At 49.3% G+C, this 22,362-nt stretch overlaps 1 protein-coding gene across 1 annotated transcript; it reads left to right on the top strand.

Annotated features, from left to right (window-relative positions):
- The first annotated feature begins 5,855 nt into the window (after window positions 1-5,855).
- On the top strand, window positions 5,856-21,771 carry LOC120049902 (APAF1 interacting protein). Its single transcript, XM_038996400.1, has 8 exons — window positions 5,856-5,924; window positions 6,460-6,650; window positions 7,076-7,176; window positions 7,334-7,382; window positions 9,824-9,941; window positions 11,380-11,515; window positions 20,935-21,102; window positions 21,298-21,771. The coding sequence occupies exons 1-8, from the start codon at window positions 5,888-5,890 to the stop codon at window positions 21,413-21,415; spliced, it is 918 nt and encodes a 305-aa protein (XP_038852328.1). The 5' UTR covers window positions 5,856-5,887; the 3' UTR covers window positions 21,416-21,771.
- The last annotated feature ends 591 nt before the right edge of the window (window positions 21,772-22,362 follow it).

Raw genomic sequence — 22,362 nt, 5'->3', positions numbered from 1 at the left:
ACCATGGAAGGATGATGGGGAAAGAGATGTCCATACCATGGAAGGATGATGGGGAAAGAGATGTCCATAACATGGAAGGATGATGAGGAAAGTGATGTCCAGAACATGGAAGGATGATGGGGAAAGAGATGTCCATAACATGGAAGGATGATGGGGAAAGAGATGTCCATACCATGGAAGGAGGATGGGGAAAGAGATGTCCAGAACATGGAAGGATGATGGGGAAAGAGATGTCCATACCATGGAAGGATGATGGGGAAAGAAATGTCTGTAACAAGGACGGAGGATGTGGAAAGGATCATTAATCCTGTGGGGGAATTTCCAAACATGCTTCATATTGACTGAAGTTTCCTGTATGTGGTTACTTGTGGCTACACTGTGCGTCTGTGTGTGTTCGTGCCAGATGACAAGTGAAACACTTCCACCACAGTGAGCAATACTAAAGGCTGATGGGTCGGGACCATGTAGAGCAGCACTAATAGAGAGATACAAGTGGTAGTGGATAAGGTTCAGCCACCACAGGTCTGTCTGGCAAGAACTGATCAGATGTCTTCAGAACAGGTTTATTGCAGATATCGGGTTCAACACGCCACACTCCTAAAAGTTGTTCAATGGAAAGATACAAGAAAATAATAAGCATAAGTAGGGGCTTCCAGACAACGTACGGGGCACAGCCAAATACACACAGCTAGTAGAACACACTGACAGGACAAAGGCCCAGTTACTGGTAAGCATATATACAATTGAAACATGACTGCCATGTAACTAAGGTCTGCGCATGTGCACAAGACCACGACCAACGTGGAATAGCAACTGCACCACAAGCGAAGGCACAGGCTAAATTAGGCTACATACATACATCATAAGGCTACACACAGTACATGGTAGCATGAGGCTACATAAAGACTGTAAATGTACATAAACACAGCTCTACGCATAAACAGACAACATAAACAGAATATATTTCCCTTGAAACGGTACATGTGAGCTTCATCACCAAGCCTAACGAGCTAGAGGCTCACATTCTGGCTTAGCTGGCTAGCAGTAACATGACACACATGACAGGAAAATACCTGATAAATATGGTGAATATGAATTTGACCACCTTAGCAACATCTTGATAACAAACATGGTCATCTCCCATCTATTTCTGATGTCCATCCAGTTTGATTTCTATTTGCCATATATATTTTAACTGTGCTGTTTCACAGAAGTTTTGAACCTATATACTTTTTACGGACACAGTATATTTCAAATGAGTTATCTTGTTGTTATTAGTCCCACCCTTCAGCTCCATTCAACCCCTCACATCTAACTTTAACACCATCCAGTTTTGATTTCTATTTGCCATATATATTTTTCAACTGTGCTGTGATGTTTCACAAAGGTTCTGACCCTTTCTATTCTCATAGTTTCTACAGATTGTAAATTAAAGATAAACATTGTTGCTAAAATAATTATTGAGTCCATTTTCTTCTGACCGCGATCTCACTCTGAAGATAGGAGCGAGGTTCAGTGAGGTGCACAGGGAATGGTGGACTGTGATTGGCTGATACAAGTGGGGTCTTGTAGGTACCACTAATGAGAACAAGTACAACTAACTACTAGATTAGGGTTGATGTAACTGCTACATAAGAGCTGGCCATTTTAACACCTAGTATCACCATACTATCACCATAGTATCACCGTAGTATCACCGTAGTATCACCGTAGTATCACCATAGTATCACCATAGTATCACCATACTATCACCATACTATCACCGTAGTATCACCGTAGTATCACCGTAGTATCACCATAGTATCACCATAGTATCACCATACTATCACCATACTATCACCGTAGTATCACCATAGTATCACCGTAGTATCACCGTAGTATCACCGTAGTATCACTGTAGTATCACTGTAGTATCACCGTAGTATCACCGTAGTATCACCATAGTATCACCATAGTATCACTGTAGTATCACCATAGTATCACCATACTATCACCATAGTATCACCATAGTATCACCATACTATCACCATAGTATCACCATAGTGTCACCGTAGTATCACCGTAGTATCACCGTAGTATCACCATAGTATCACCATAGTATCACCATACTATCACCATACTATCACCGTAGTATCACCGTAGTATCACCGTAGTATCACCATAGTATCACCATAGTATCACCGTAGTATCACTGTAGTATCACTGTAGTATCACCGTAGTATCACCGTAGTATCACCGTAGTATCACCATAGTATCACCGTAGTATCACCGTAGTATCACCGTAGTATCACCGTAGTATCACCGTAGTATCACCATACTATCACCATACTATCACCATAGTATCACCATACTATCACCGTAGTATCACCATAGTATCACCGTAGTATCACCGTAGTATCACCGTAGTATCACCATACTATCACCATAGTATCACCATAGTATCACCGTAGTATCACCGTAGTATCACCATACTATCACCATAGTATCACCGTAGTATCACTATAGTATCACTATAGTATCACCGTAATATCACCGTAGTATCACCGTAGTATCACTGTACTATCACTATAGTATCACCGTAATATCACTATAGTATCACCATAGTATCACCATACTATCACCATAGTATCACCATAGTATCACCATAGTATCACCGTAGTATCACTGTACTATCACTATAGTATCACCGTAATATCACCGTAGTATCACCATACTATCACCATAGTATCACCATAGTATCACCGTAGTATCACTGTACTATCACTATAGTATCACCGTAATATCACCGTAGTATCACCGTAGTATCACTGTACTATCACTATAGTATCACCGTAGTATCACCATAGTATCACCATAGTATCACCATACTATCACCATAGTATCACCATAGTATCACCATAGTATCACCGTAGTATCACTGTACTATCACTATAGTATCACCGTAATATCACTATAGTATCACCATAGTATCACCATAGTATCACCATAGTATCACCATACTATCACCATAGTATCACCATAGTATCACCATAGTATCACCGTAGTATCACTGTACTATCACTATAGTATCACCGTAATATCACCGTAGTATCACCATACTATCACCATAGTATCACCATAGTATCACCATACTATCACCATAGTATCACCATACTATCACCGTAGTATCACCATAGTATCACCGTAGTATCACCATAGTATCACCATAGTATCACCATACTATCACCGTAGTATCACCGTAGTATCACCGTAGTATCACCATACTATCACCATAGTATCACCATACTATCACCATAGTATCACCATACTATCACCATAGTATCACCGTAGTATCACCGTAGTATCACCATACTATCACCATAGTATCACCATAGTATCACCATACTATCACCATAGTATCACCATACTATCACCATAGTATCACCGTAGTATCACCATAGTATCACCATACTATCACCATACTATCACCGTAGTATCACCGTAGTATCACCGTAGTATCACCATACTATCACCATAGTATCACCATAGTATCACCATACTATCACCATAGTATCACCATACTATCACCATAGTATCACCATAGTATCACCATACTATCACCATAGTATCACCATACTATCACCGTAGTATCACCATAGTATCACCGTAGTATCACCATAGTATCACCATAGTATCACCATACTATCACCGTAGTATCACCGTAGTATCACCGTAGTATCACCATACTATCACCATACTATCACCATAGTATCACCATACTATCACCATAGTATCACCGTAGTATCACCATAGTATCACCGTAGTATCACCATAGTATCACCATACTATCACCATACTATCACCATAGTATCACCATACTATCACCATAGTATCACCGTAGTATCACCGTAGTATCACCGTAGTATCACCATACTATCACCATACTATCACCATACTATCACCGTAGTATCACCATACTATCACCATAGTATCACCATACTATCACCATACTATCACCATAGTATCACCGTAGTATCACCATAGTATCACCATAGTATCACCATACTATCACCGTAGTATCACCGTAGTATCACCATACTATCACCATAGTATCACCGTAGTATCACCATAGTATCACCATAGTATCACCATAGTATCACCATAGTATCACCATAGTATCACCGTAGTATCACCATAGTATCACCATAGTATCACCATACTATCACCGTAGTATCACCATAGTATCACCGTAGTATCACCGTAGTATCACCGTAGTATCACCGTAGTATCACCATACTATCACCATAGTATCACCATAGTATCACTGTAGTATCACCATAGTATCACCATAGTATCACCGTAGTATCACCATAGTATCACCATACTATCACCATAGTATCACCATAGTATCACCATAGTATCACCATAGTATCACCATAGTATCACCATAGTATCACCATAGTATCACCGTAGTATCACCGTAGTATCACCGTAGTATCACCATAGTATCACCATAGTATCACCATAGTATCACCATAGTATCACCATAGTATCACCGCAGTATCACCATAGTATCACTGTAGTATCCCATAGTAACACCATAGTATCGCCATAGTATACATTAAGACTGTGTCTAAATCAGTCTTATCTGTTCCTTGTCAGTAAACTCAGCTTTGGTGAACGTGCCTGTTACCATGCCTTTAAATATCCACTCCCTAAGTGACGGCCTAAGCCTTCAGCATGCAACGATCCAATGCCTGTCACGTGTCCCCGGCACGTCTGTCAACACAAGGCATTTTATCCTGTCTGACGAGAACCTAGAAATCCCTATTGGCCTGGACTTACCCCTCCACTTTTCACCTCAGCCATCTATAGGCTACATCCCCATGATATCCTACACACTGTCAGTCCAAAAAACCACAAAGTAAAAGGCAGACTTGTGGAAAATGTTTCTTGATAACAAACATGGTCATCTGTCCATTATAATGTATCTAACGACGACTTTGGTGAAGTAAAGCTGTCCCAAGGAAACATCCCTCCCCCTGGGATGGATGGGCCGACAACAAGGTTGTAAACCAACATTATGTTAAAGGCCTAATGGTCATGTTTCAGGTTGCAGGAATAGATGCATGCAGGACTAGATGTTTGTTATGAAGAGTTCATGTCACAGCCACACTATCCACTCAAATGCTGATAGATACAGTAATATAACACTGCAGCCCGCCTGGTTTTCAACCATCCGAAGTTCTCTCATGTCACCCCGCTCCTCCACACACTCCACTGGCTTCCAGTTGAAGCTCACATCCACTACAAGACCATGGTACTTATCTACGGAACAGCACTAGGAACTGCCACTTCAGGCTATGCTCAAACCCTACACCCTAACCCAAGCACTCCGTTCTGCCAGCTCAGGTCTCTTGAATGCACTTACTGTAAGTCGCTCTGGATAAGAGCATCTGCTAAATGACAAAAATATTATATAATAATAATATAATGCACTAGTAAGCATCTACACTGTAATTAGACTGCAGCCTGCAAGCACCATGATGTAAATTGGTGACTCTAGTTGGGAAGAGAGACCACTTTTCATAACTAGACAAGAAAAAAATACCTGTCCTTGCCATAAATTTGGTTTAATTTATTTGGGCTCTGCTACCACCTAGTGCTTGTTGGGCATACTTGTGCAACACCCTCTCCAAGTAGAAGATACCCAGATATAGGATATACTTGTACTAACAAAAATATGAACAAATAATAAAACACGTTTGATTTTGAATTGCTAAGAATTGTTTGATCTTATTTTCGCCGATTATCAAAGATCTCTGCGATTATTCCATAATTGTCTTCAGGCACAATACAAGGCCACGTGCAAGAGATCTGGAGGTCCTTACTATATCCTGTCGCACTAATGACGACCCCCACTGCTTACAAACAAACACACAAAGGTATTTAAAAAGAGATAAAACTGAATTGTTCCATGTAAACATGTGGCGAAATATTGTATTTAAACGATATGTTGTTTTAGATTTCGTTGAGGAGGAATAACGTCACGTGTGTTTGCATGTTAAAGTAGTACCTGTTAGTTAGCGAGCTAGCAGAGCCTAACGTTAACTGGCTATCTAGTTTGCTTTTTGGCCAGCCTGTTACAGTTGCGCTCTAGTGTATTGGCACCTTTGTACGTTTATTTTAAATAATTCAATACGTCTTCAAATATAAGTTACAATAAAAAAAAATATACAAATAAACGTGTTCACACGTGTACTGTGGTAAGTTGCAGGTATTTTTACAAGGTAAAAACAGCCATTCAAATAGTGTTGAAAAGAGAACAGGATATTCCGCTTCATTATAACGTTACCACTGTGAACATGGTGAAGGGGAAAGAACTCTCTGAGGATGTAAGGAATTTGATTATAACCAAACATGGACTTAAGCAAGGTTACAAGTCCATCTCCCGAGACCTTGGGATTGCTGTTTCCACAGTTCGTAATGTTATCAGGAAGCATGCTGTCCATGGAGTTGTAGTCAACCTCCCAGGACGTGGTCGCAAGAAGAATCTGGTTCCACCGGTTGAAAAAGCAGATCGTTCTGCATCTATCCAAAATAAAATGACATCTGTTTGTGATGCCACCAATGAAGACAAGGAAAATGGTTCAGAGTCGACGGAGTCTCAGGTATGTGCTTTAGAACGACTGCTAACAGTAGTAGGTTATCTAGCTAGGCTAAGTAACACATTTAAAACAAGTCTTGCAATCTGAAATTGCAAACAAATAGCTAGCTAGATTCACACCTTAACTTGTAGGCTAGATAGTGAGTAGAGCAAGAATATAAGGACAATAGAAACAATGAGGGAAGTCAGAGGAAGATATTTTGGGAAGTCCAAAGCCAGAGAGCTAGAGAGAAACAACAGGGGGGACTTTAACAGGGAGAGAGCGAGAGAGAATACACACAGCTCCAGTTTGAGACCCAGAAAGAGTGAGGAGAGGTAAATGGATGTGTCCACATCACAACATTCATAATTTGCACAAGTGCCTGAAGGTAAATGATGAGCCATTATGGTGTCTGGGTAATGTACTGTTTCCCCATCACCTTGTTTCAGGACAAGGAACATCCACGGGTTCTCATCCCAGAGTTATGTCGTCTTTTCTACCAACTCGGCTGGGTTACTGGGACAGGAGGAGGGCTAAGTTTGAGACGTGGGTAAGTGCTCTGGCTTTAATATTGTTGAATCATTTTTTAAATTCAGGACCTCAATCATGACTTGGTCTTTAGTTAAACGAAGAGAGAAGGGGAGAGAGAGAATATATATATGCATGGAAGCTAATGAACATTCATCTCCCCATTTTGTTGTACCTAGAGATCAGATCTATATTGCCCCGTCTGGAGTGCAGAAGGAGAGACTACAGGTGAGCAGGGCTGGTGTTTTGCCTTCATATCATAGAGACAGGAGAGACTACAGGTGAGCAGGGCTGGTGTTTTGCCTTCATATCATAGAGACAGGCGAGACTACAGGTGAGCAGGGCTGGTGTTTTGCCTTCATATCATAGAGACAGGTGAGACTACAGGTGAGCAGGGCTGGTGTTTTGCCTTCATATCATAGAGACAGGCGAGACTACAGGTGAGCAGGGCTGGTGTTTTGCCTTCATATCATAGAGACAGGTGAGACTACAGGTGAGCAGGGCTGGTGTTTTGCCTTCATATCATAGAGACAGGTGAGACTACAGGTGAGCAGGGCTGGTGTTTTGCCTTCATATCATAGAGACAGGCGAGACTACAGGTGAGCAGGGCTGGTGTTTTGCCTTCATATCATACAGACAGGAGAGACTACAGGTGAGCAGGGCTGGTGTTTTGCCTTCATATCATAGAGACAGGCGAGACTACAGGTGAGCAGGGCTGGTGTTTTGCCTTCATATCATAGAGACAGGTGAGAATACAGGTGAGCAGGGCTGGTGTTTTGCCTTCATATCATAGAGACAGGAGAGACTACAGGTGAGCAGGGCTGGTGTTTTGCCTTCATATCATAGAGACAGGCGAGACTACAGGTGAGCAGGGCTGGTGTTTTGCCTTCATATCATAGAGACAGGCGAGACTACAGGTGAGCAGGGCTGGTGTTTTGCCTTCATATCATAGAGACAGGTGAGACTACAGGTGAGCAGGGCTGGTGTTTTACCTTCATATCATAGAGAAAGGTGAGACTACAGGTGAGCAGGGCTGGTGTTTTGCCTTCATATCATAGAGACAGGAGAGACTACAGGTGAGCAGGGCTGGTGTTTTGCCTTCATATCATAGAGACAGGAGAGACTACAGGTGAGCAGGGCTGGTGTTTTGCCTTCATATCATAGAGACAGGTGAGACTACAGGTGAGCAGGGCTGGTGTTTTGCCTTCATATCATAGAGACAGGAGAGACTACAGGTGAGCAGGGCTGGTGTTTTGCCTTCATATCATAGAGACAGGCAAGACTACAGGTGAGCAGGGCTGGTGTTTTGCCTTCATATCATAGAGACAGGCGAGACTACAGGTGAGCAGGGCTGGTGTTTTGCCTTCATATCATAGAGACAGGTGAGACTACAGGTGAGCAGGGCTGGTGTTTTGCCTTCATATCATAGAGACAGGCGAGACTACAGGTGAGCAGGGCTGGTGTTTTGCCTTCATATCATAGAGACAGGTGAGACTACAGGTGAGCAGGGCTGGTGTTTTGCCTTCATATCATAGAGACAGGTGAGACTACAGGTGAGCAGGGCTGGTGTTTTGCCTTCATATCATAGAGACAGGCGAGACTACAGGTGAGCAGGGCTGGTGTTTTGCCTTCATATCATACAGACAGGAGAGACTACAGGTGAGCAGGGCTGGTGTTTTGCCTTCATATCATAGAGACAGGCGAGACTACAGGTGAGCAGGGCTGGTGTTTTGCCTTCATATCATAGAGACAGGTGAGACTACAGGTGAGCAGGGCTGGTGTTTTGCCTTCATATCATAGAGACAGGAGAGACTACAGGTGAGCAGGGCTGGTGTTTTGCCTTCATATCATAGAGACAGGCGAGACTACAGGTGAGCAGGGCTGGTGTTTTGCCTTCATATCATAGAGACAGGCGAGACTACAGGTGAGCAGGGCTGGTGTTTTGCCTTCATATCATAGAGACAGGCGAGACTACAGGTGAGCAGGGCTGGTGTTTTGCCTTCATATCATAGAGACTGGTGAGACTACAGGTGAGCAGGGCTGGTGTTTTGCCTTCATATCATAGAGACAGGAGAGACTACAGGTGAGCAGGGCTGGTGTTTTGCCTTCATATCATAGAGACAGGAGAGACTACAGGTGAGCAGGGCTGGTGTTTTGCCTTCATATCATAGAGACAGGTGAGACTACAGGTGAGCAGGGCTGGTGTTTTGCCTTCATATCATAGAGACAGGAGAGACTACAGGTGAGCAGGGCTGGTGTTTTGCCTTCATATCATAGAGACAGGCGAGACTACAGGTGAGCAGGGCTGGTGTTTTGCCTTCATATCATAGAGACAGGAGAGACTACAGGTGAGCAGGGCTGGTGTTTTGCCTTCATATCATAGAGACAGGCGAGACTACAGGTGAGCAGGGCTGGTGTTTTGCCTTCATATCATAGAGACAGGTGAGACTACAGGTGAGCAGGGCTGGTGTTTTGCCTTCATATCATAGAGACAGGTGAGACTACAGGTGAGCAGGGCTGGTGTTTCGCCTTCATATCATAGAGACAGGTGAGACTACAGGTGAGCAGGGCTGGTGTTTTGCCTTCATATCATCGTAGAGCCAACTTGGAGTACTTAGTTTGACAGTTTTCTGGAGATATGTTTTTTGTGTGTGTGTTGCACCCTGTAGCCAGATGACATGTTTGTCTGTGATGTGGAGGAGAGAGACATCAGCTCCCCACCCCCCTGGAAGAAGCTGAAGAAGAGCCAGTGCACCCCTCTGTTCATGAATGCCTTCACTATGAGAGGTGAGCTCTCTCTGTTCATGAATGCCTTCACTATGAGAGGTGAGCTCTCTGTTCATGAATGCCTTCACTATGAGAGGTGAGTTCTCTGTTCATGAATGCCTTCACTATGAGAGGTGAGCTCTCTGTTCATGAATGCCTTCACTATGAGAGGTGAGCTCTCTGTTCATGAATGCCTTCACTATGAGAGGTGAGCTCTCTGTTCATGAATGCCTTCACTATGAGAGGTGAGCTCTCTCTGTTCATGAATGCCTTCACTATGAGAGGTGAGCCCTCTGTTCATGAATGCCTTCACTATGAGAGGTGAGCTCTCTGTTCATGAATGCCTTCACTGTGAGCTCTCTCTGTTCATGAATGCCTTCACTATGAGAGGTGAGCTCTCTCTGTTCATGAATGCCTTCACTATGAGAGGTGAGCTCTCTCTGTTCATGAATGCCTTCACTATGAGAGGTGAGCTCTCTCTGTTCATGAATGCCTTCACTATGAGAGGTGAGCTCTCTCTGTTCATGAATGCCTTCACTATGAGAGGTGAGCTCTCTCTGTTCATGAATGCCTTCACTATGAGAGGTGAGCTCTCTCTGTTCATGAATGCCTTCACTATGAGAGGTGAGCTCTCTCTGTTCATGAATGCCTTCACTATGAGAGGTGAGCTCTCTCTGTTCATGAATGCCTTCACTATGAGAGGTGAGCTCTCTGTTCATGAATGCCTTCACTATGAGAGGTGAGCTCTCTGTTCATGAATGCCTTCACTATGAGAGGTGAGCTCTCTGTTCATGAATGCCTTCACTATGAGAGGTGAGCTCTCTGTTCATGAATGCCTTCACTATGAGAGGTGAGCTCTCTGTTCATGAATGCCTTCACTATGAGAGGTGAGCTCTCTGTTCATGAATGCCTTCACTATGAGAGGTGAGCTCTCTCTGTTCATGAATGCCTTCACTATGAGAGGTGAGCTCTCTCTGTTCATGAATGCCTTCACTGTGAGAGGTGAGCTCTCTGTTCATGAATGCCTTCACTGTGAGAGGTGAGCTCTCTGTTCATGAATGCCTTCACTGTGAGAGGTGAGCTCTCTCTGTTCATGAATGCCTTCACTGTGAGAGGTGAGCTCTCTCTGTTCATGAATGCCTTCACTATGAGAGGTGAGCCCTCTCTGTTCATGAATGCCTTCACTATGAGAGGTGAGCTCTCTCTTTTCATGTTTGATGCACTATTAGAGGTGAGGTCTGTCTGACTACCTGGGAAAGAAACCCACCTTCACAACAACATGTTGTGCCCACAAAGTTGTCATAAGCGCAAGCTTCCTACTTTAGGTTTCAGAGGAGCTGATGTCACTGCTTGATGGACTGTCGCTAGATAATATATTTAGTTGCCCTATTTCAACAGCTTTGATGGATGGAATGAGACTGTAGGCCAACATGCTAACTGTCTCCCTCCTGTTCCTCAGCGGCGCAGGCCGTCATCCACACCCACTCCAAGGCTGCCGTCATGGCAACTCTGTTGTATCCTGGCAAGGAGTTCCGCATAACTCACCAGGAGATGATAAAGGGAATCCGCAAGGGCACATCCAGCACCAACTACAGGTGGGCACATGGCTAGAACACCTCCAGCACCAACTACAGGTGGGCACATGGCTAGAACACCTCCAGCACCAACTACAGGTGGGCACATGGCTAGAACACCTCCAGCACCAACTACAGGTGGGCACATGGCTAGAACACCTCCAGCACTAACTACAGGTGGGCACATGGCTAGAACACCTACATGCACTAACTACAGGTGGGCACATGGCTAGAACACCTCCAGCACTAACTACAGGCGGGCACATGGCTAGAACACCTCCAGCACTAACTACAGGTGGGCACATGGCTAGAACACCTCCAGCACTAACTACAGGTGGGCACATGGCTAGAACACCTCCAGCACTAACTACAGGTGGGCACATGGCTAGAACACCTCCAGCACTAACTACAGGTGGGCACATGGCTAGAACACCTACATGCACCAACTACAGGTGGGCACATGGCGAGGACACCTCCAGCACTAACTACAGGTGGGCACATGGCTAGAACACCTACATGCACCAACTACAGGCGGGCACATGGCGAGGACACCTCCTGCACCAACTACAGGTGGGCACATGGCTAGAACACCTCCAGCACCAACTACAGGTGGGCACATGGCTAGAACACCTCCAGCACCAACTACAGGTGGGCACATGGCTAGAACACCTACATGCACCAACTACAGGTGGGCACATGGCGAGGACACCTACATGCACCAACTACAGGTGGGCACATGGCGAGGACACCTACATGCACCAACTACAGGTGGGCACATGGCGAGGACACCTACATGCACCAACTACAGGTGGGCACATGGCTAGAACACCTACATGCACCAACTACAGGTGGGCACATGGCGAGGACACCTACATGCACCAACTACAGGTGGGCACATGGCGAGGACACCTACATGCACCAACTACAGGTGGGCACATGGCGAGGACACCTACATGCACCAACTACAGGTGGGCACATGGCGAGGACACCTACATGCACCAACTACAGGTGGGCACATGGCGAGGACACCTACATGCACCAACTACAGGTGGGCACATGGCGAGGACACCTACATGCACCAACTACAGGTGGGCACATGGCGAGGACACCTACATGCACCAACTACAGGTGGGCACATGGCGAGGACACCTACATGCACCAACTACAGGTGGGCACATGGCGAGGACACCTACATGCACCAACTACAGGTGGGCACATGGCGAGGGCACCTACATGCACCAACTACAGGTGGGCACATGGCGAGGGCACCTCCATGCACCAACTACAGGTGGGCACATGGCGAGGGCACCTCCAGCACTAACTACAGGTGGGCACATGGCTAGGACACCTACATGCACCAACTACAGGTGGGCAGATGGCGAGGGCACCTACATGCACCAACTACAGGTGGGCACATGGCGAGGACACCTACATGCACCAACTACAGGTGGGCACATGGCGAGAACACCTCCAGCACCAACTACAGGTGGGCACATGGCTAGGACACCTCCAGCACCAACTACAGGTGGGCACATGGCGAGGGCACCTCCAGCACCAACTACAGGTGGGCACATGGCTAGGACACCTACATGCACCAACTACAGGTGGGCACATGGCGAGGGCACCTCCAGCACTAACTACAGGTGGGCACATGGCGAGGGCACCTCCAGCACTAACTACAGGTGGGCACATGGCTAGGACACACCTCCAGCACCAATACAGGTGGGCACATGGCTAGAACACCTCCAGCACCAATACAGGTGGGCACATGGCTAGGACACCTACATGCACCAACTACAGGTGGGCACATGGCGAGGACACCTACATGCACCAACTACAGGTGGGCACATGGCTAGGACACCTACATGTACCAACTACAGGTGGGCACATGGCGAGGGCACCTCCAGCACCAACTTAAGGTGGGCACATGGCGAGGACACCTCCAGCACCAACTACAGGTGGGCACATGGCGAGGACACCTCCAGCACCAACTACAGGTGGGCACATGGCGAGAACACCTCCAGCACCAACTACAGGTGGGGACATGGCTAGAACACCTCCAGCACCAACTACAGGTGGGCACATGGCTAGAACACCTCCAGCACCAACTACAGGTGGGCACATGGTGAGGGCACCTCCAGCACCAACTACAGGTGTGCACATGGCTAGAACACCTCCAGCACCAACTACAGGTGGGCACATGGCTAAGACACCTCCAGCACCAACTACAGGTGGGCACATGGCTAAGACACCTCCAGCACCAACTACAGGTGGGCACATGGCTAAGACACCTCCAGCACCAACTACAGGTGGGCACATGGCTAAGACACCTCCAGCTCCAACTACAGGTGGGCACATGGCTAAGACACCTCCAGCACCAACTACAGGTGGGCACATGGTGAGGACACCTCCAGCACCAACTACAGGTGGGCACATGGTGAGGACACCTCCAGCACCAACTACAGGTGGGCACATGGCTAAGACACCTCCAGCACCAACTACAGGTGGGCACATGGTGAGGACACCTCCAGCACCAAATACAGGTGGGCACATGGCGAGGGCACCTCCAGCACCAACTACAGGTGGGCACATGGCGAGGGCACCTCCAGCACCAACTACAGGTGGGCACATGGCTAGGGCACCTCCAGCACCAACTACAGGTGGGCACATGGCTAGGGCACCTCCATGCACCAACTACAGGTGGGCACATGGCTAGGACACCTCCAGCACCAACTACAGGTGGGCACATGGCTAGGGCACCTCCATGCACCAACTACAGGTGGGCACATGGCTAGGACACCTCCAGCACCAACTACAGGTGGGCACATGGCGAGGACACCTCCAGCACCAACTACAGGTGGGCACATGGCGAGGACACCTCCAGCACCAACTACAGGTGGGCACATGGCGAGGACACCTCCAGCACCAACTACAGGTGGGCACATGGCGAGGACACCTACATGCACCAACTACAGGTGGGCACATGGCGAGGACACCTCCAGCACCAACTACAGGTGGGCACATGGCGAGGACACCTACATGCACCAACTACAGGTGGGCACATGGCGAGGACACCTACATGCACCAACTACAGGTGGGCACATGGCGAGGACACCTACATGCACCAACTACAGGTGGGCACATGGCGAGGACACCTACATGCACCAACTACAGGTGGGCACATGGCGAGGACACCTACATGCACCAACTACAGGTGGGCACATGGCGAGGACACCTACATGCACCAACTACAGGTGGGCACATGGCGAGGACACCTACATGCACCAACTACAGGTGGGCACATGGCGAGGACACCTACATGAACCAACTACAGGTGGGCACATGGCGAGGACACCTACATGCACCAACTACAGGTGGGCACATGGCGAGGACACCTACATGCACCAACTACAGGTGGGCACATGGCGAGGACACCTACATGCACCAACTACAGGTGGGCACATGGCGAGGACACCTACATGCACCAACTACAGGTGGGCACATGGCGAGGGCACCTACATGCACCAACTACAGGTGGGCACATGGCGAGGGCACCTCCAGCACTAACTACAGGTGGGCACATGGCTAGGACACCTACATGCACCAACTACAGGTGGGCACATGGCGAGGGCACCTACATGCACCAACTACAGGTGGGCACATGGCGAGGGCACCTCCAGCACCAACTACAGGTGGGCACATGGCTAGGACACCTACATGCACCAACTACAGGTGGGCACATGGTGAGGGCACCTCCAGCACCAACTACAGGTGGGCACATGGCTAGAACACCTCCAGCACCAATACAGGTGGGCACATGGCTAGGACACCTCCAGCACCAACTACAGGTGGGCACATGGCGAGGGCACCTCCAGCACCAACTACAGGTGGGCACATGGCTAGGACACCTACATGCACCAACTACAGGTGGGCACATGGCTAGGACACACCTCCAGCACCAATACAGGTGGGCACATGGCTAGAACACCTCCAGCACCAATACAGGTGGGCACATGGCTAGGACACCTACATGCACCAACTACAGGTGGGCACATGGCGAGGGCACCTCCAGCACCAACTAAAGGTGGGCACATGGCTAGGACACCTCCAGCACCAACTACAGGTGGGCACATGGCGAGGACACCTCCAGCACCAACTACAGGTGGGCACATGGCGAGAACACCTCCAGCACCAACTACAGGTGGGGACATGGCTAGAACACCTCCAGCACCAACTACAGGTGGGCACATGGCTAAGACACCTCCAGCACCAACTACAGGTGGGCACATGGCTAAGACACCTCCAGCACCAACTACAGGTGGGCACATGGCTAAGACACCTCCAGCACCAACTACAGGTGGGCACATGGCGAGGACACCTCCAGCACCAACTACAGGTGGGCACATGGCGAGGACACCTCCAGCACCAACTACAGGTGGGCACATGGCGAGGACACCTCCAGCACCAACTACAGGTGGGCACATGGCGAGGACACCTCCAGCACCAACTACAGGTGGGCACATGGCGAGGACACCTCCAGCACCAACTACAGGTGGGCACATGGCGAGGACACCTCCAGCACCAACTACAGGTGGGCACATGGCGAGGACACCTCCAGCACCAACTACAGGTGGGCACATGGCGAGGACACCTCCAGCACCAACTACAGGTGGGCACATGGCGAGGACATCTCCAGCACCAACTACAGGTGGGCACATGGCGAGGACACCTACATGCACCAACTACAGGTGGGCACATGGCGAGGGCACCTACATGCACCAACTACAGGTGGGCACATGGCTAGGACACCTCCAGCACCAACTACAGGTGGGCACATGGCTAGAACACCTCCAGCACCAACTACAGGTGGGCACATGGCTAGAACACCTCCAGCACGAACTACAGGTGGGCACATGGTGAGGGCACCTCCAGCACCAACTACAGGTGGGCACATGGTGAGGGCACCTCCAGCACCAACTACAGGTGGGCACATGGCTAAGACACCTCCAGCACCAACTACAGGTGGGCACATGGCTAAGACACCTCCAGCACCAACTACAGGTGGGCACATGGCTAAGACACCTCCAGTTCCAACTACAGGTGGGCACATGGCTAAGACACCTCCAGTTCCAACTACAGGTGGGCACATGGTGAGGACACCTCCAGCACCAAATACAGGTGGGCACATGGTGAGGATACCTCCAGCACCAAATACAGGTGGGCACATGGCTAGAACACCTCCAGCACCAACTACAGGTGGGCACATGGCTAGGACACCTCCAGCACCAACTACAGGTGGGCACATGGCTAGAACACCTCCAGCACCAACTACAGGTGGGCACATGGTGAGGGCACCTCCAGCACCAACTACAGGTGTGCACATGGCTAGAACACCTCCAGCACCAACTACAGGTGGGCACATGGCTAAGACACCTCCAGCACCAACTACAGGTGGGCACATGGCTAAGACACCTCCAGCACCAACTACAGGTGGGCACATGGCTAAGACACCTCCAGCACCAACTACAGGTGGGCACATGGCGAGAACACCTCCAGCACCAACTACAGGTGGGCACATGGCTAGAACACCTCCAGCACCAACTACAGGTGGGCACATGGCTAGAACACCTCCAGCACCAACTACAGGTGGGCACATGGCTAGAACACCTCCAGCACGAACTACAGGTGGGCACATGGTGAGGGCACCTCCAGCACCAACTACAGGTGGGCACATGGTGAGGGCACCTCCAGCACCAACTACAGGTGGGCACATGGTGAGGGCACCTCCAGCACCAACTACAGGTGGGCACATGGCTAAGACACCTCCAGCACCAACTACAGGTGGGCACATGGCTAAGACACCTCCAGCACCAACTACAGGTGGGCACATGGCTAAGACACCTCCAGTTCCAACTACAGGTGGGCACATGGTGAGGACACCTCCAGCACCAAATACAGGTGGGCACATGGTGAGGATACCTCCAGCACCAAATACAGGTGGGCACATGGCGAGAACACCTCCAGCACCAACTACAGGTGGGCACATGGCGAGAACACCTCCAGCACCAACTACAGGTGGGCACATGGCTAGAACACCTCCAGCACCAACTACAGGTGGGCACATGGCTAGAACACCTCCAGCACGAACTACAGGTGGGCACATGGTGAGGGCACCTCCAGCACCAACTACAGGTGGGCACATGGTGAGGGCTACCTCCAGCACCAACTACAGGTGGGCACATGGCTAAGACACCTCCAGCACCAACTACAGGTGGGCACATGGCTAAGACAGCTCCAGCACCAACTACAGGTGGGCACATGGCTAAGACACCTCCAGTTCCAACTACAGGTGGGCACATGGCTAAGACACCTCCAGTTCCAACTACAGGTGGGCACATGGTGAGGACACCTCCAGCACCAAATACAGGTGGGCACATGGTGAGGATACCTCCAGCACCAAATACAGGTGGGCACATGGCTAGAACACCTCCAGCACCAACTACAGGTGGGCACATGGCGAGGGCACCTCCAGCACCAACTACAGGTGGGCACATGGCTAGGTCACCTCCATGCACCAACTACAGGTGGGCACATGGCTAGGACACCTCCAGCACCAACTACAGGTGGGCACATGGCTAGAACACCTCCAGCACCAACTACAGGTGGGCACATGGTGAGGGCACCTCCAGCACCAACTACAGGTGTGCACATGGCTAGAACACCTCCAGCACCAACTACAGGTGGGCACATGGCTAAGACACCTCCAGCACCAACTACAGGTGGGCACATGGCTAAGACACCTCCAGCACCAACTACAGGTGGGCACATGGCTAGGACACTTCCAGCACCAACTACAGGTGGGCACATGGCGAGAACACCTCCAGCACCAACTACAGGTGGGCACATGGCTAGAACACCTCCAGCACCAACTACAGGTGGGCACATGGCTAGAACACCTCCAGCACGAACTACAGGTGGGCACATGGCGAGGACATCTCCAGCACCAACTACAGGTGGGCACATGGCGAGGACACCTCCAGCACCAACTACAGGTGGGCACATGGCGAGGACACCTCCAGCACCAACTACAGGTGGGCACATGGCGAGGACATCTCCAGCACCAACTACAGGTGGGCACATGGCGAGGGCACCTCCAGCACCAACTACAGGTGGGCACATGGCGAGAACACCTCCAGCACCAACTACAGGTGGGCACATGGCGAGAACACCTCCAGCACCAACTACAGGTGGGCACATGGCTAGAACACCTCCAGCACCAACTACAGGTGGGCACATGGCTAGAACACCTCCAGCACGAACTACAGGTGGGCACATGGTGAGGGCACCTCCAGCACCAACTACAGGTGGGCACATGGTGAGGGCACCTCCAGCACCAACTACAGGTGGGCACATGGCTAAGACACCTCCAGCACCAACTACAGGTGGGCACATGGCTAAGACACCTCCAGCACCAACTACAGGTGGGCACATGGCTAAGACACCTCCAGCTCCAACTACAGGTGGGCACATGGCTAAGACACCTCCAGTTCCAACTACAGGTGGGCACATGGTGAGGACACCTCCAGCACCAAATACAGGTGGGCACATGGTGAGGATACCTCCAGCACCAAATACAGGTGGGCACATGGCGAGAACACCTCCAGCACCAACTACAGGTGGGCACATGGCGAGAACACCTCCAGCACCAACTACAGGTGGGCACATGGCTAGGACACCTCCAGCACCAACTACAGGTGGGCACATGGCTAGAACACCTCCAGCACCAACTACAGGTGGGCACATGGCTAGAACACCTCCAGCACGAACTACAGGTGGGCACATGGTGAGGGCACCTCCAGCACCAACTACAGGTGGGCACATGGTGAGGGCACCTCCAGCACCAACTACAGGTGGGCACATGGCTAAGACACCTCCAGCACCAACTACAGGTGGGCACATGGCTAAGACACCTCCAGCACCAACTACAGGTGGGCACATGGCTAAGACACCTCCAGCTCCAACTACAGGTGGGCACATGGCTAAGACACCTCCAGTTCCAACTACAGGTGGGCACATGGCTAAGACACCTCCAGTTCCAACTACAGGTGGGCACATGGTGAGGACACCTCCAGCACCAAATACAGGTGGGCACATGGTGAGGATACCTCCAGCACCAACTACAGGTGGGCACATGGCGAGGGCACCTCCAGCACCAACTACAGGTGGGCACATGGCTAGGTCACCTCCATGCACCAACTACAGGTGGGCACATGGCTAGGACACCTCCAGCACCAACTACAGGTGGGCACATGGCGAGAACACCTCCAGCACCAACTACAGGTGGGCACATGGCGAGGGCACCTCCAGCACCAACTACAGGTGGGCACATGGCGAGGGCACCTCCAGCACCAACTACAGGTGGGCACATGGCTAGAACACCTCCAGCACCAACTACAGGCGGGCAAGTGGCTAGCGGACACCTCCTGCACCAACTACAGGCGGGCAAGTGGCTAGCGGACACCTCCTGCACCAACTACAGGCAGGTAAGTGGCTAGCGGACACCTCCTGCACCAACTACAGGCAGGTAAGTGGCTAGCGGACCCCTCCAGCACCAACGACAGGCAGGTAAGTGGCTAGCGGACCCCTCCAGCACCAACGACAGGCAGGTAAGTGGCTAGCGGACCCCTCCAGCACCAACGACAGGCAGGTAAGTGGCTAGCGGACCCCTCCAGCACCAACGACAGGCAGGTAAGTGGCTAGCGGACACCTCCTGCACCAACTACAGGCAGGTAAGTGGCTAGCGGACACCTCCTGCACCAACTACAGGCAGGTAAGTGGCTCGAGGACCCCTCCAGCACCAACAGTCAGGTAAGAGGCTAGCAGACCCCCTCCAGCGCCAACGACGGCTGTATAAGTGCTCAATGGGAAAGGGGATTTCCTAGTCAGTTGTTCAACTGAAATGTGTCTTCCGCATTTAACCCAACCCCTCTGAATCAGAGAGGTGCGGGGAGCTGCTTAATTGACATCCACGTCTTCGGTGCCCGGGGAACACTGGGTTAACTGCCTTGCTCAGGGGCAGAACGACAGATTTTTACCTTGTCTGCTCGGGGATGCGATCCAGCAACCTTCCGTTACTGGCCCAACGCTCTAATCACTAAGCTACCTGCCAATGTACTACAGTGTGAATGTCTGTACTGAAACAGTCTGGAGGGGTCTGCTAGCAATACCCAGACAGGTTATGGAGATGAATGTGGAAATCTGGATGTTACCTTGTAACTCCTGTCAATTTTGGCACATTTTCATCCAGGGGAAACTGACACTTGATTTTAGATAGTGGCCCTATGACTGTGCATTCTGCTGATACACGTGTGTGTGTGTGTGTGTGTGTGTGTGTGTGTGTGTGTGTGTGTGTGTGTGTGTGTGTGTGTGTGTGTGTGTAGATATGATGAAATGCTGGTGGTCCCCATCATTGAGAACACCCCGGAGGAGCGGGACCTGAAGGAGCGCATGGCGCTGGCCATGGAGCAATACCCAGACTCCTGTGCGGTCCTCGTCCGGCGTCACGGCGTCTACGTGTGGGGGGAGTCCTGGGAGAAAGCAAAGACCATGTGAGTTAATGAATAATTATGAAGTAACACAATGTTTTATAGAAGTGATTAACTAATAATTATAAATAGGGTAAAAGTAATGTTTGTAGAAGTATTACTGTGTCATTTAGACTGAATGTATCACTGTTTTAAATGCATCATTGGTGCTTTCTAGAGGTTTGTGTGGTAATGGATTATCCCTGTGTCTTGTTCCAGGTGTGAATGTTATGACTACCTATTTGACATCGCCGTCCAAATGAAGCAGAGTGGAATGGACCCTTCAGCACCACCCATTGAAGAGAACCATTACTACGATGTCCAACAATCCCAATAAATGGAGGCAAACAATCATGGCCTAAAATTAACACTTGCCAAATGTGGATTTTCCTCCAGCCGTGTCGCCGGGTGGTCAGGACCCACAGTGCAAGTATTTCACTCGCATTTGTGAATATAAAAAGTCAAGTTTGATCACATTTATAGTAACATATATGCTGCAGTAGCTGTTTTCAAAATATTTCTGCCATTTTTGTTTCATAGCTGGTAATATATAGCCTATTCCACCTCGCTCTGCAACACAGCTTGGCTGTGCGCACGTGAAGAGCTGAGTGAAAGATTACATTTTTAGAAGCGCTGTGCACAGGCATAAAAGTTGGTCTAATTTACTTGAAAAGAAAGTCTACTGAAGTGAAACCTTGTCCTTGTGTTTCTTGGCTACTTACATTGTCTTTTTTTTTAGCTTGTGAACAAAACTGACTGGCTGTTGTCAAATTGACTGGGCCTGAGCCACACACTAACCCATTGTGCTACAGCCACAGGCTTTATTTGACGAGATTTGCTGGCCTCAAAAATATGACATGTAGCTCCTTTTAAAAATTCTTTGTGGTGTAAGTTTAACTCATCTCTTTTTAAAGCTCAGCCTTTCCACAATAACGCCAGTTCTATTGGCCTGTCGTATTGACATAGTGCAGTTGTAGAGCAACATGAGGAGCCTGTCTCATGTTAACATGGGTGGCAAAGAAACATTTGATCTGTTAAAGTTGACTATGTGGTCGTACTCTGACCAGACAGTCTGTATCACTACCATCTGAGGTATTACAAGATTGTTAAGTGTCTATTCTCTCTAAAGTCTCTTGAGCATTCAGTGTCATCTGAAAGAACAAGACCTATAGGGGCGGTTGGTGTGTCATATCGCACAAACGCCTGTCTGCACTTAGAGTTCAAATTTAGCGGGAGTCAACTAGGGTTATTGTCTTGCATACTGCAGGTCAAACAACCTGACAG

This window comes from Salvelinus namaycush, chromosome 1, assembly GCF_016432855.1.
Source record: "Salvelinus namaycush isolate Seneca chromosome 1, SaNama_1.0, whole genome shotgun sequence".
Lineage (NCBI taxonomy): Eukaryota > Metazoa > Chordata > Actinopteri > Salmoniformes > Salmonidae > Salvelinus > Salvelinus namaycush.
The sequence above is the reverse complement of the archived record's forward strand: the minus strand, read 5'-3'. Positions and strand labels throughout refer to the sequence as shown.

Bases quoted from the DNA above. Each gene is read 5' to 3' on its own strand.
- LOC120049902 (XM_038996400.1), top strand. From the start codon at position 5,888: ATGACGACCCCCACTGCTTACAAACAAACACACAAAG. The intron at 7,177-7,333 runs GTAAGTGCTCTG...TGTTGTACCTAG, and splicing joins GGGCTAAGTTTGAGACGTGG to AGATCAGATCTATATTGCCC. The intron at 11,516-20,934 runs GTGGGCACATGG...GTGTGTGTGTAG, and splicing joins ACATCCAGCACCAACTACAG to ATATGATGAAATGCTGGTGG.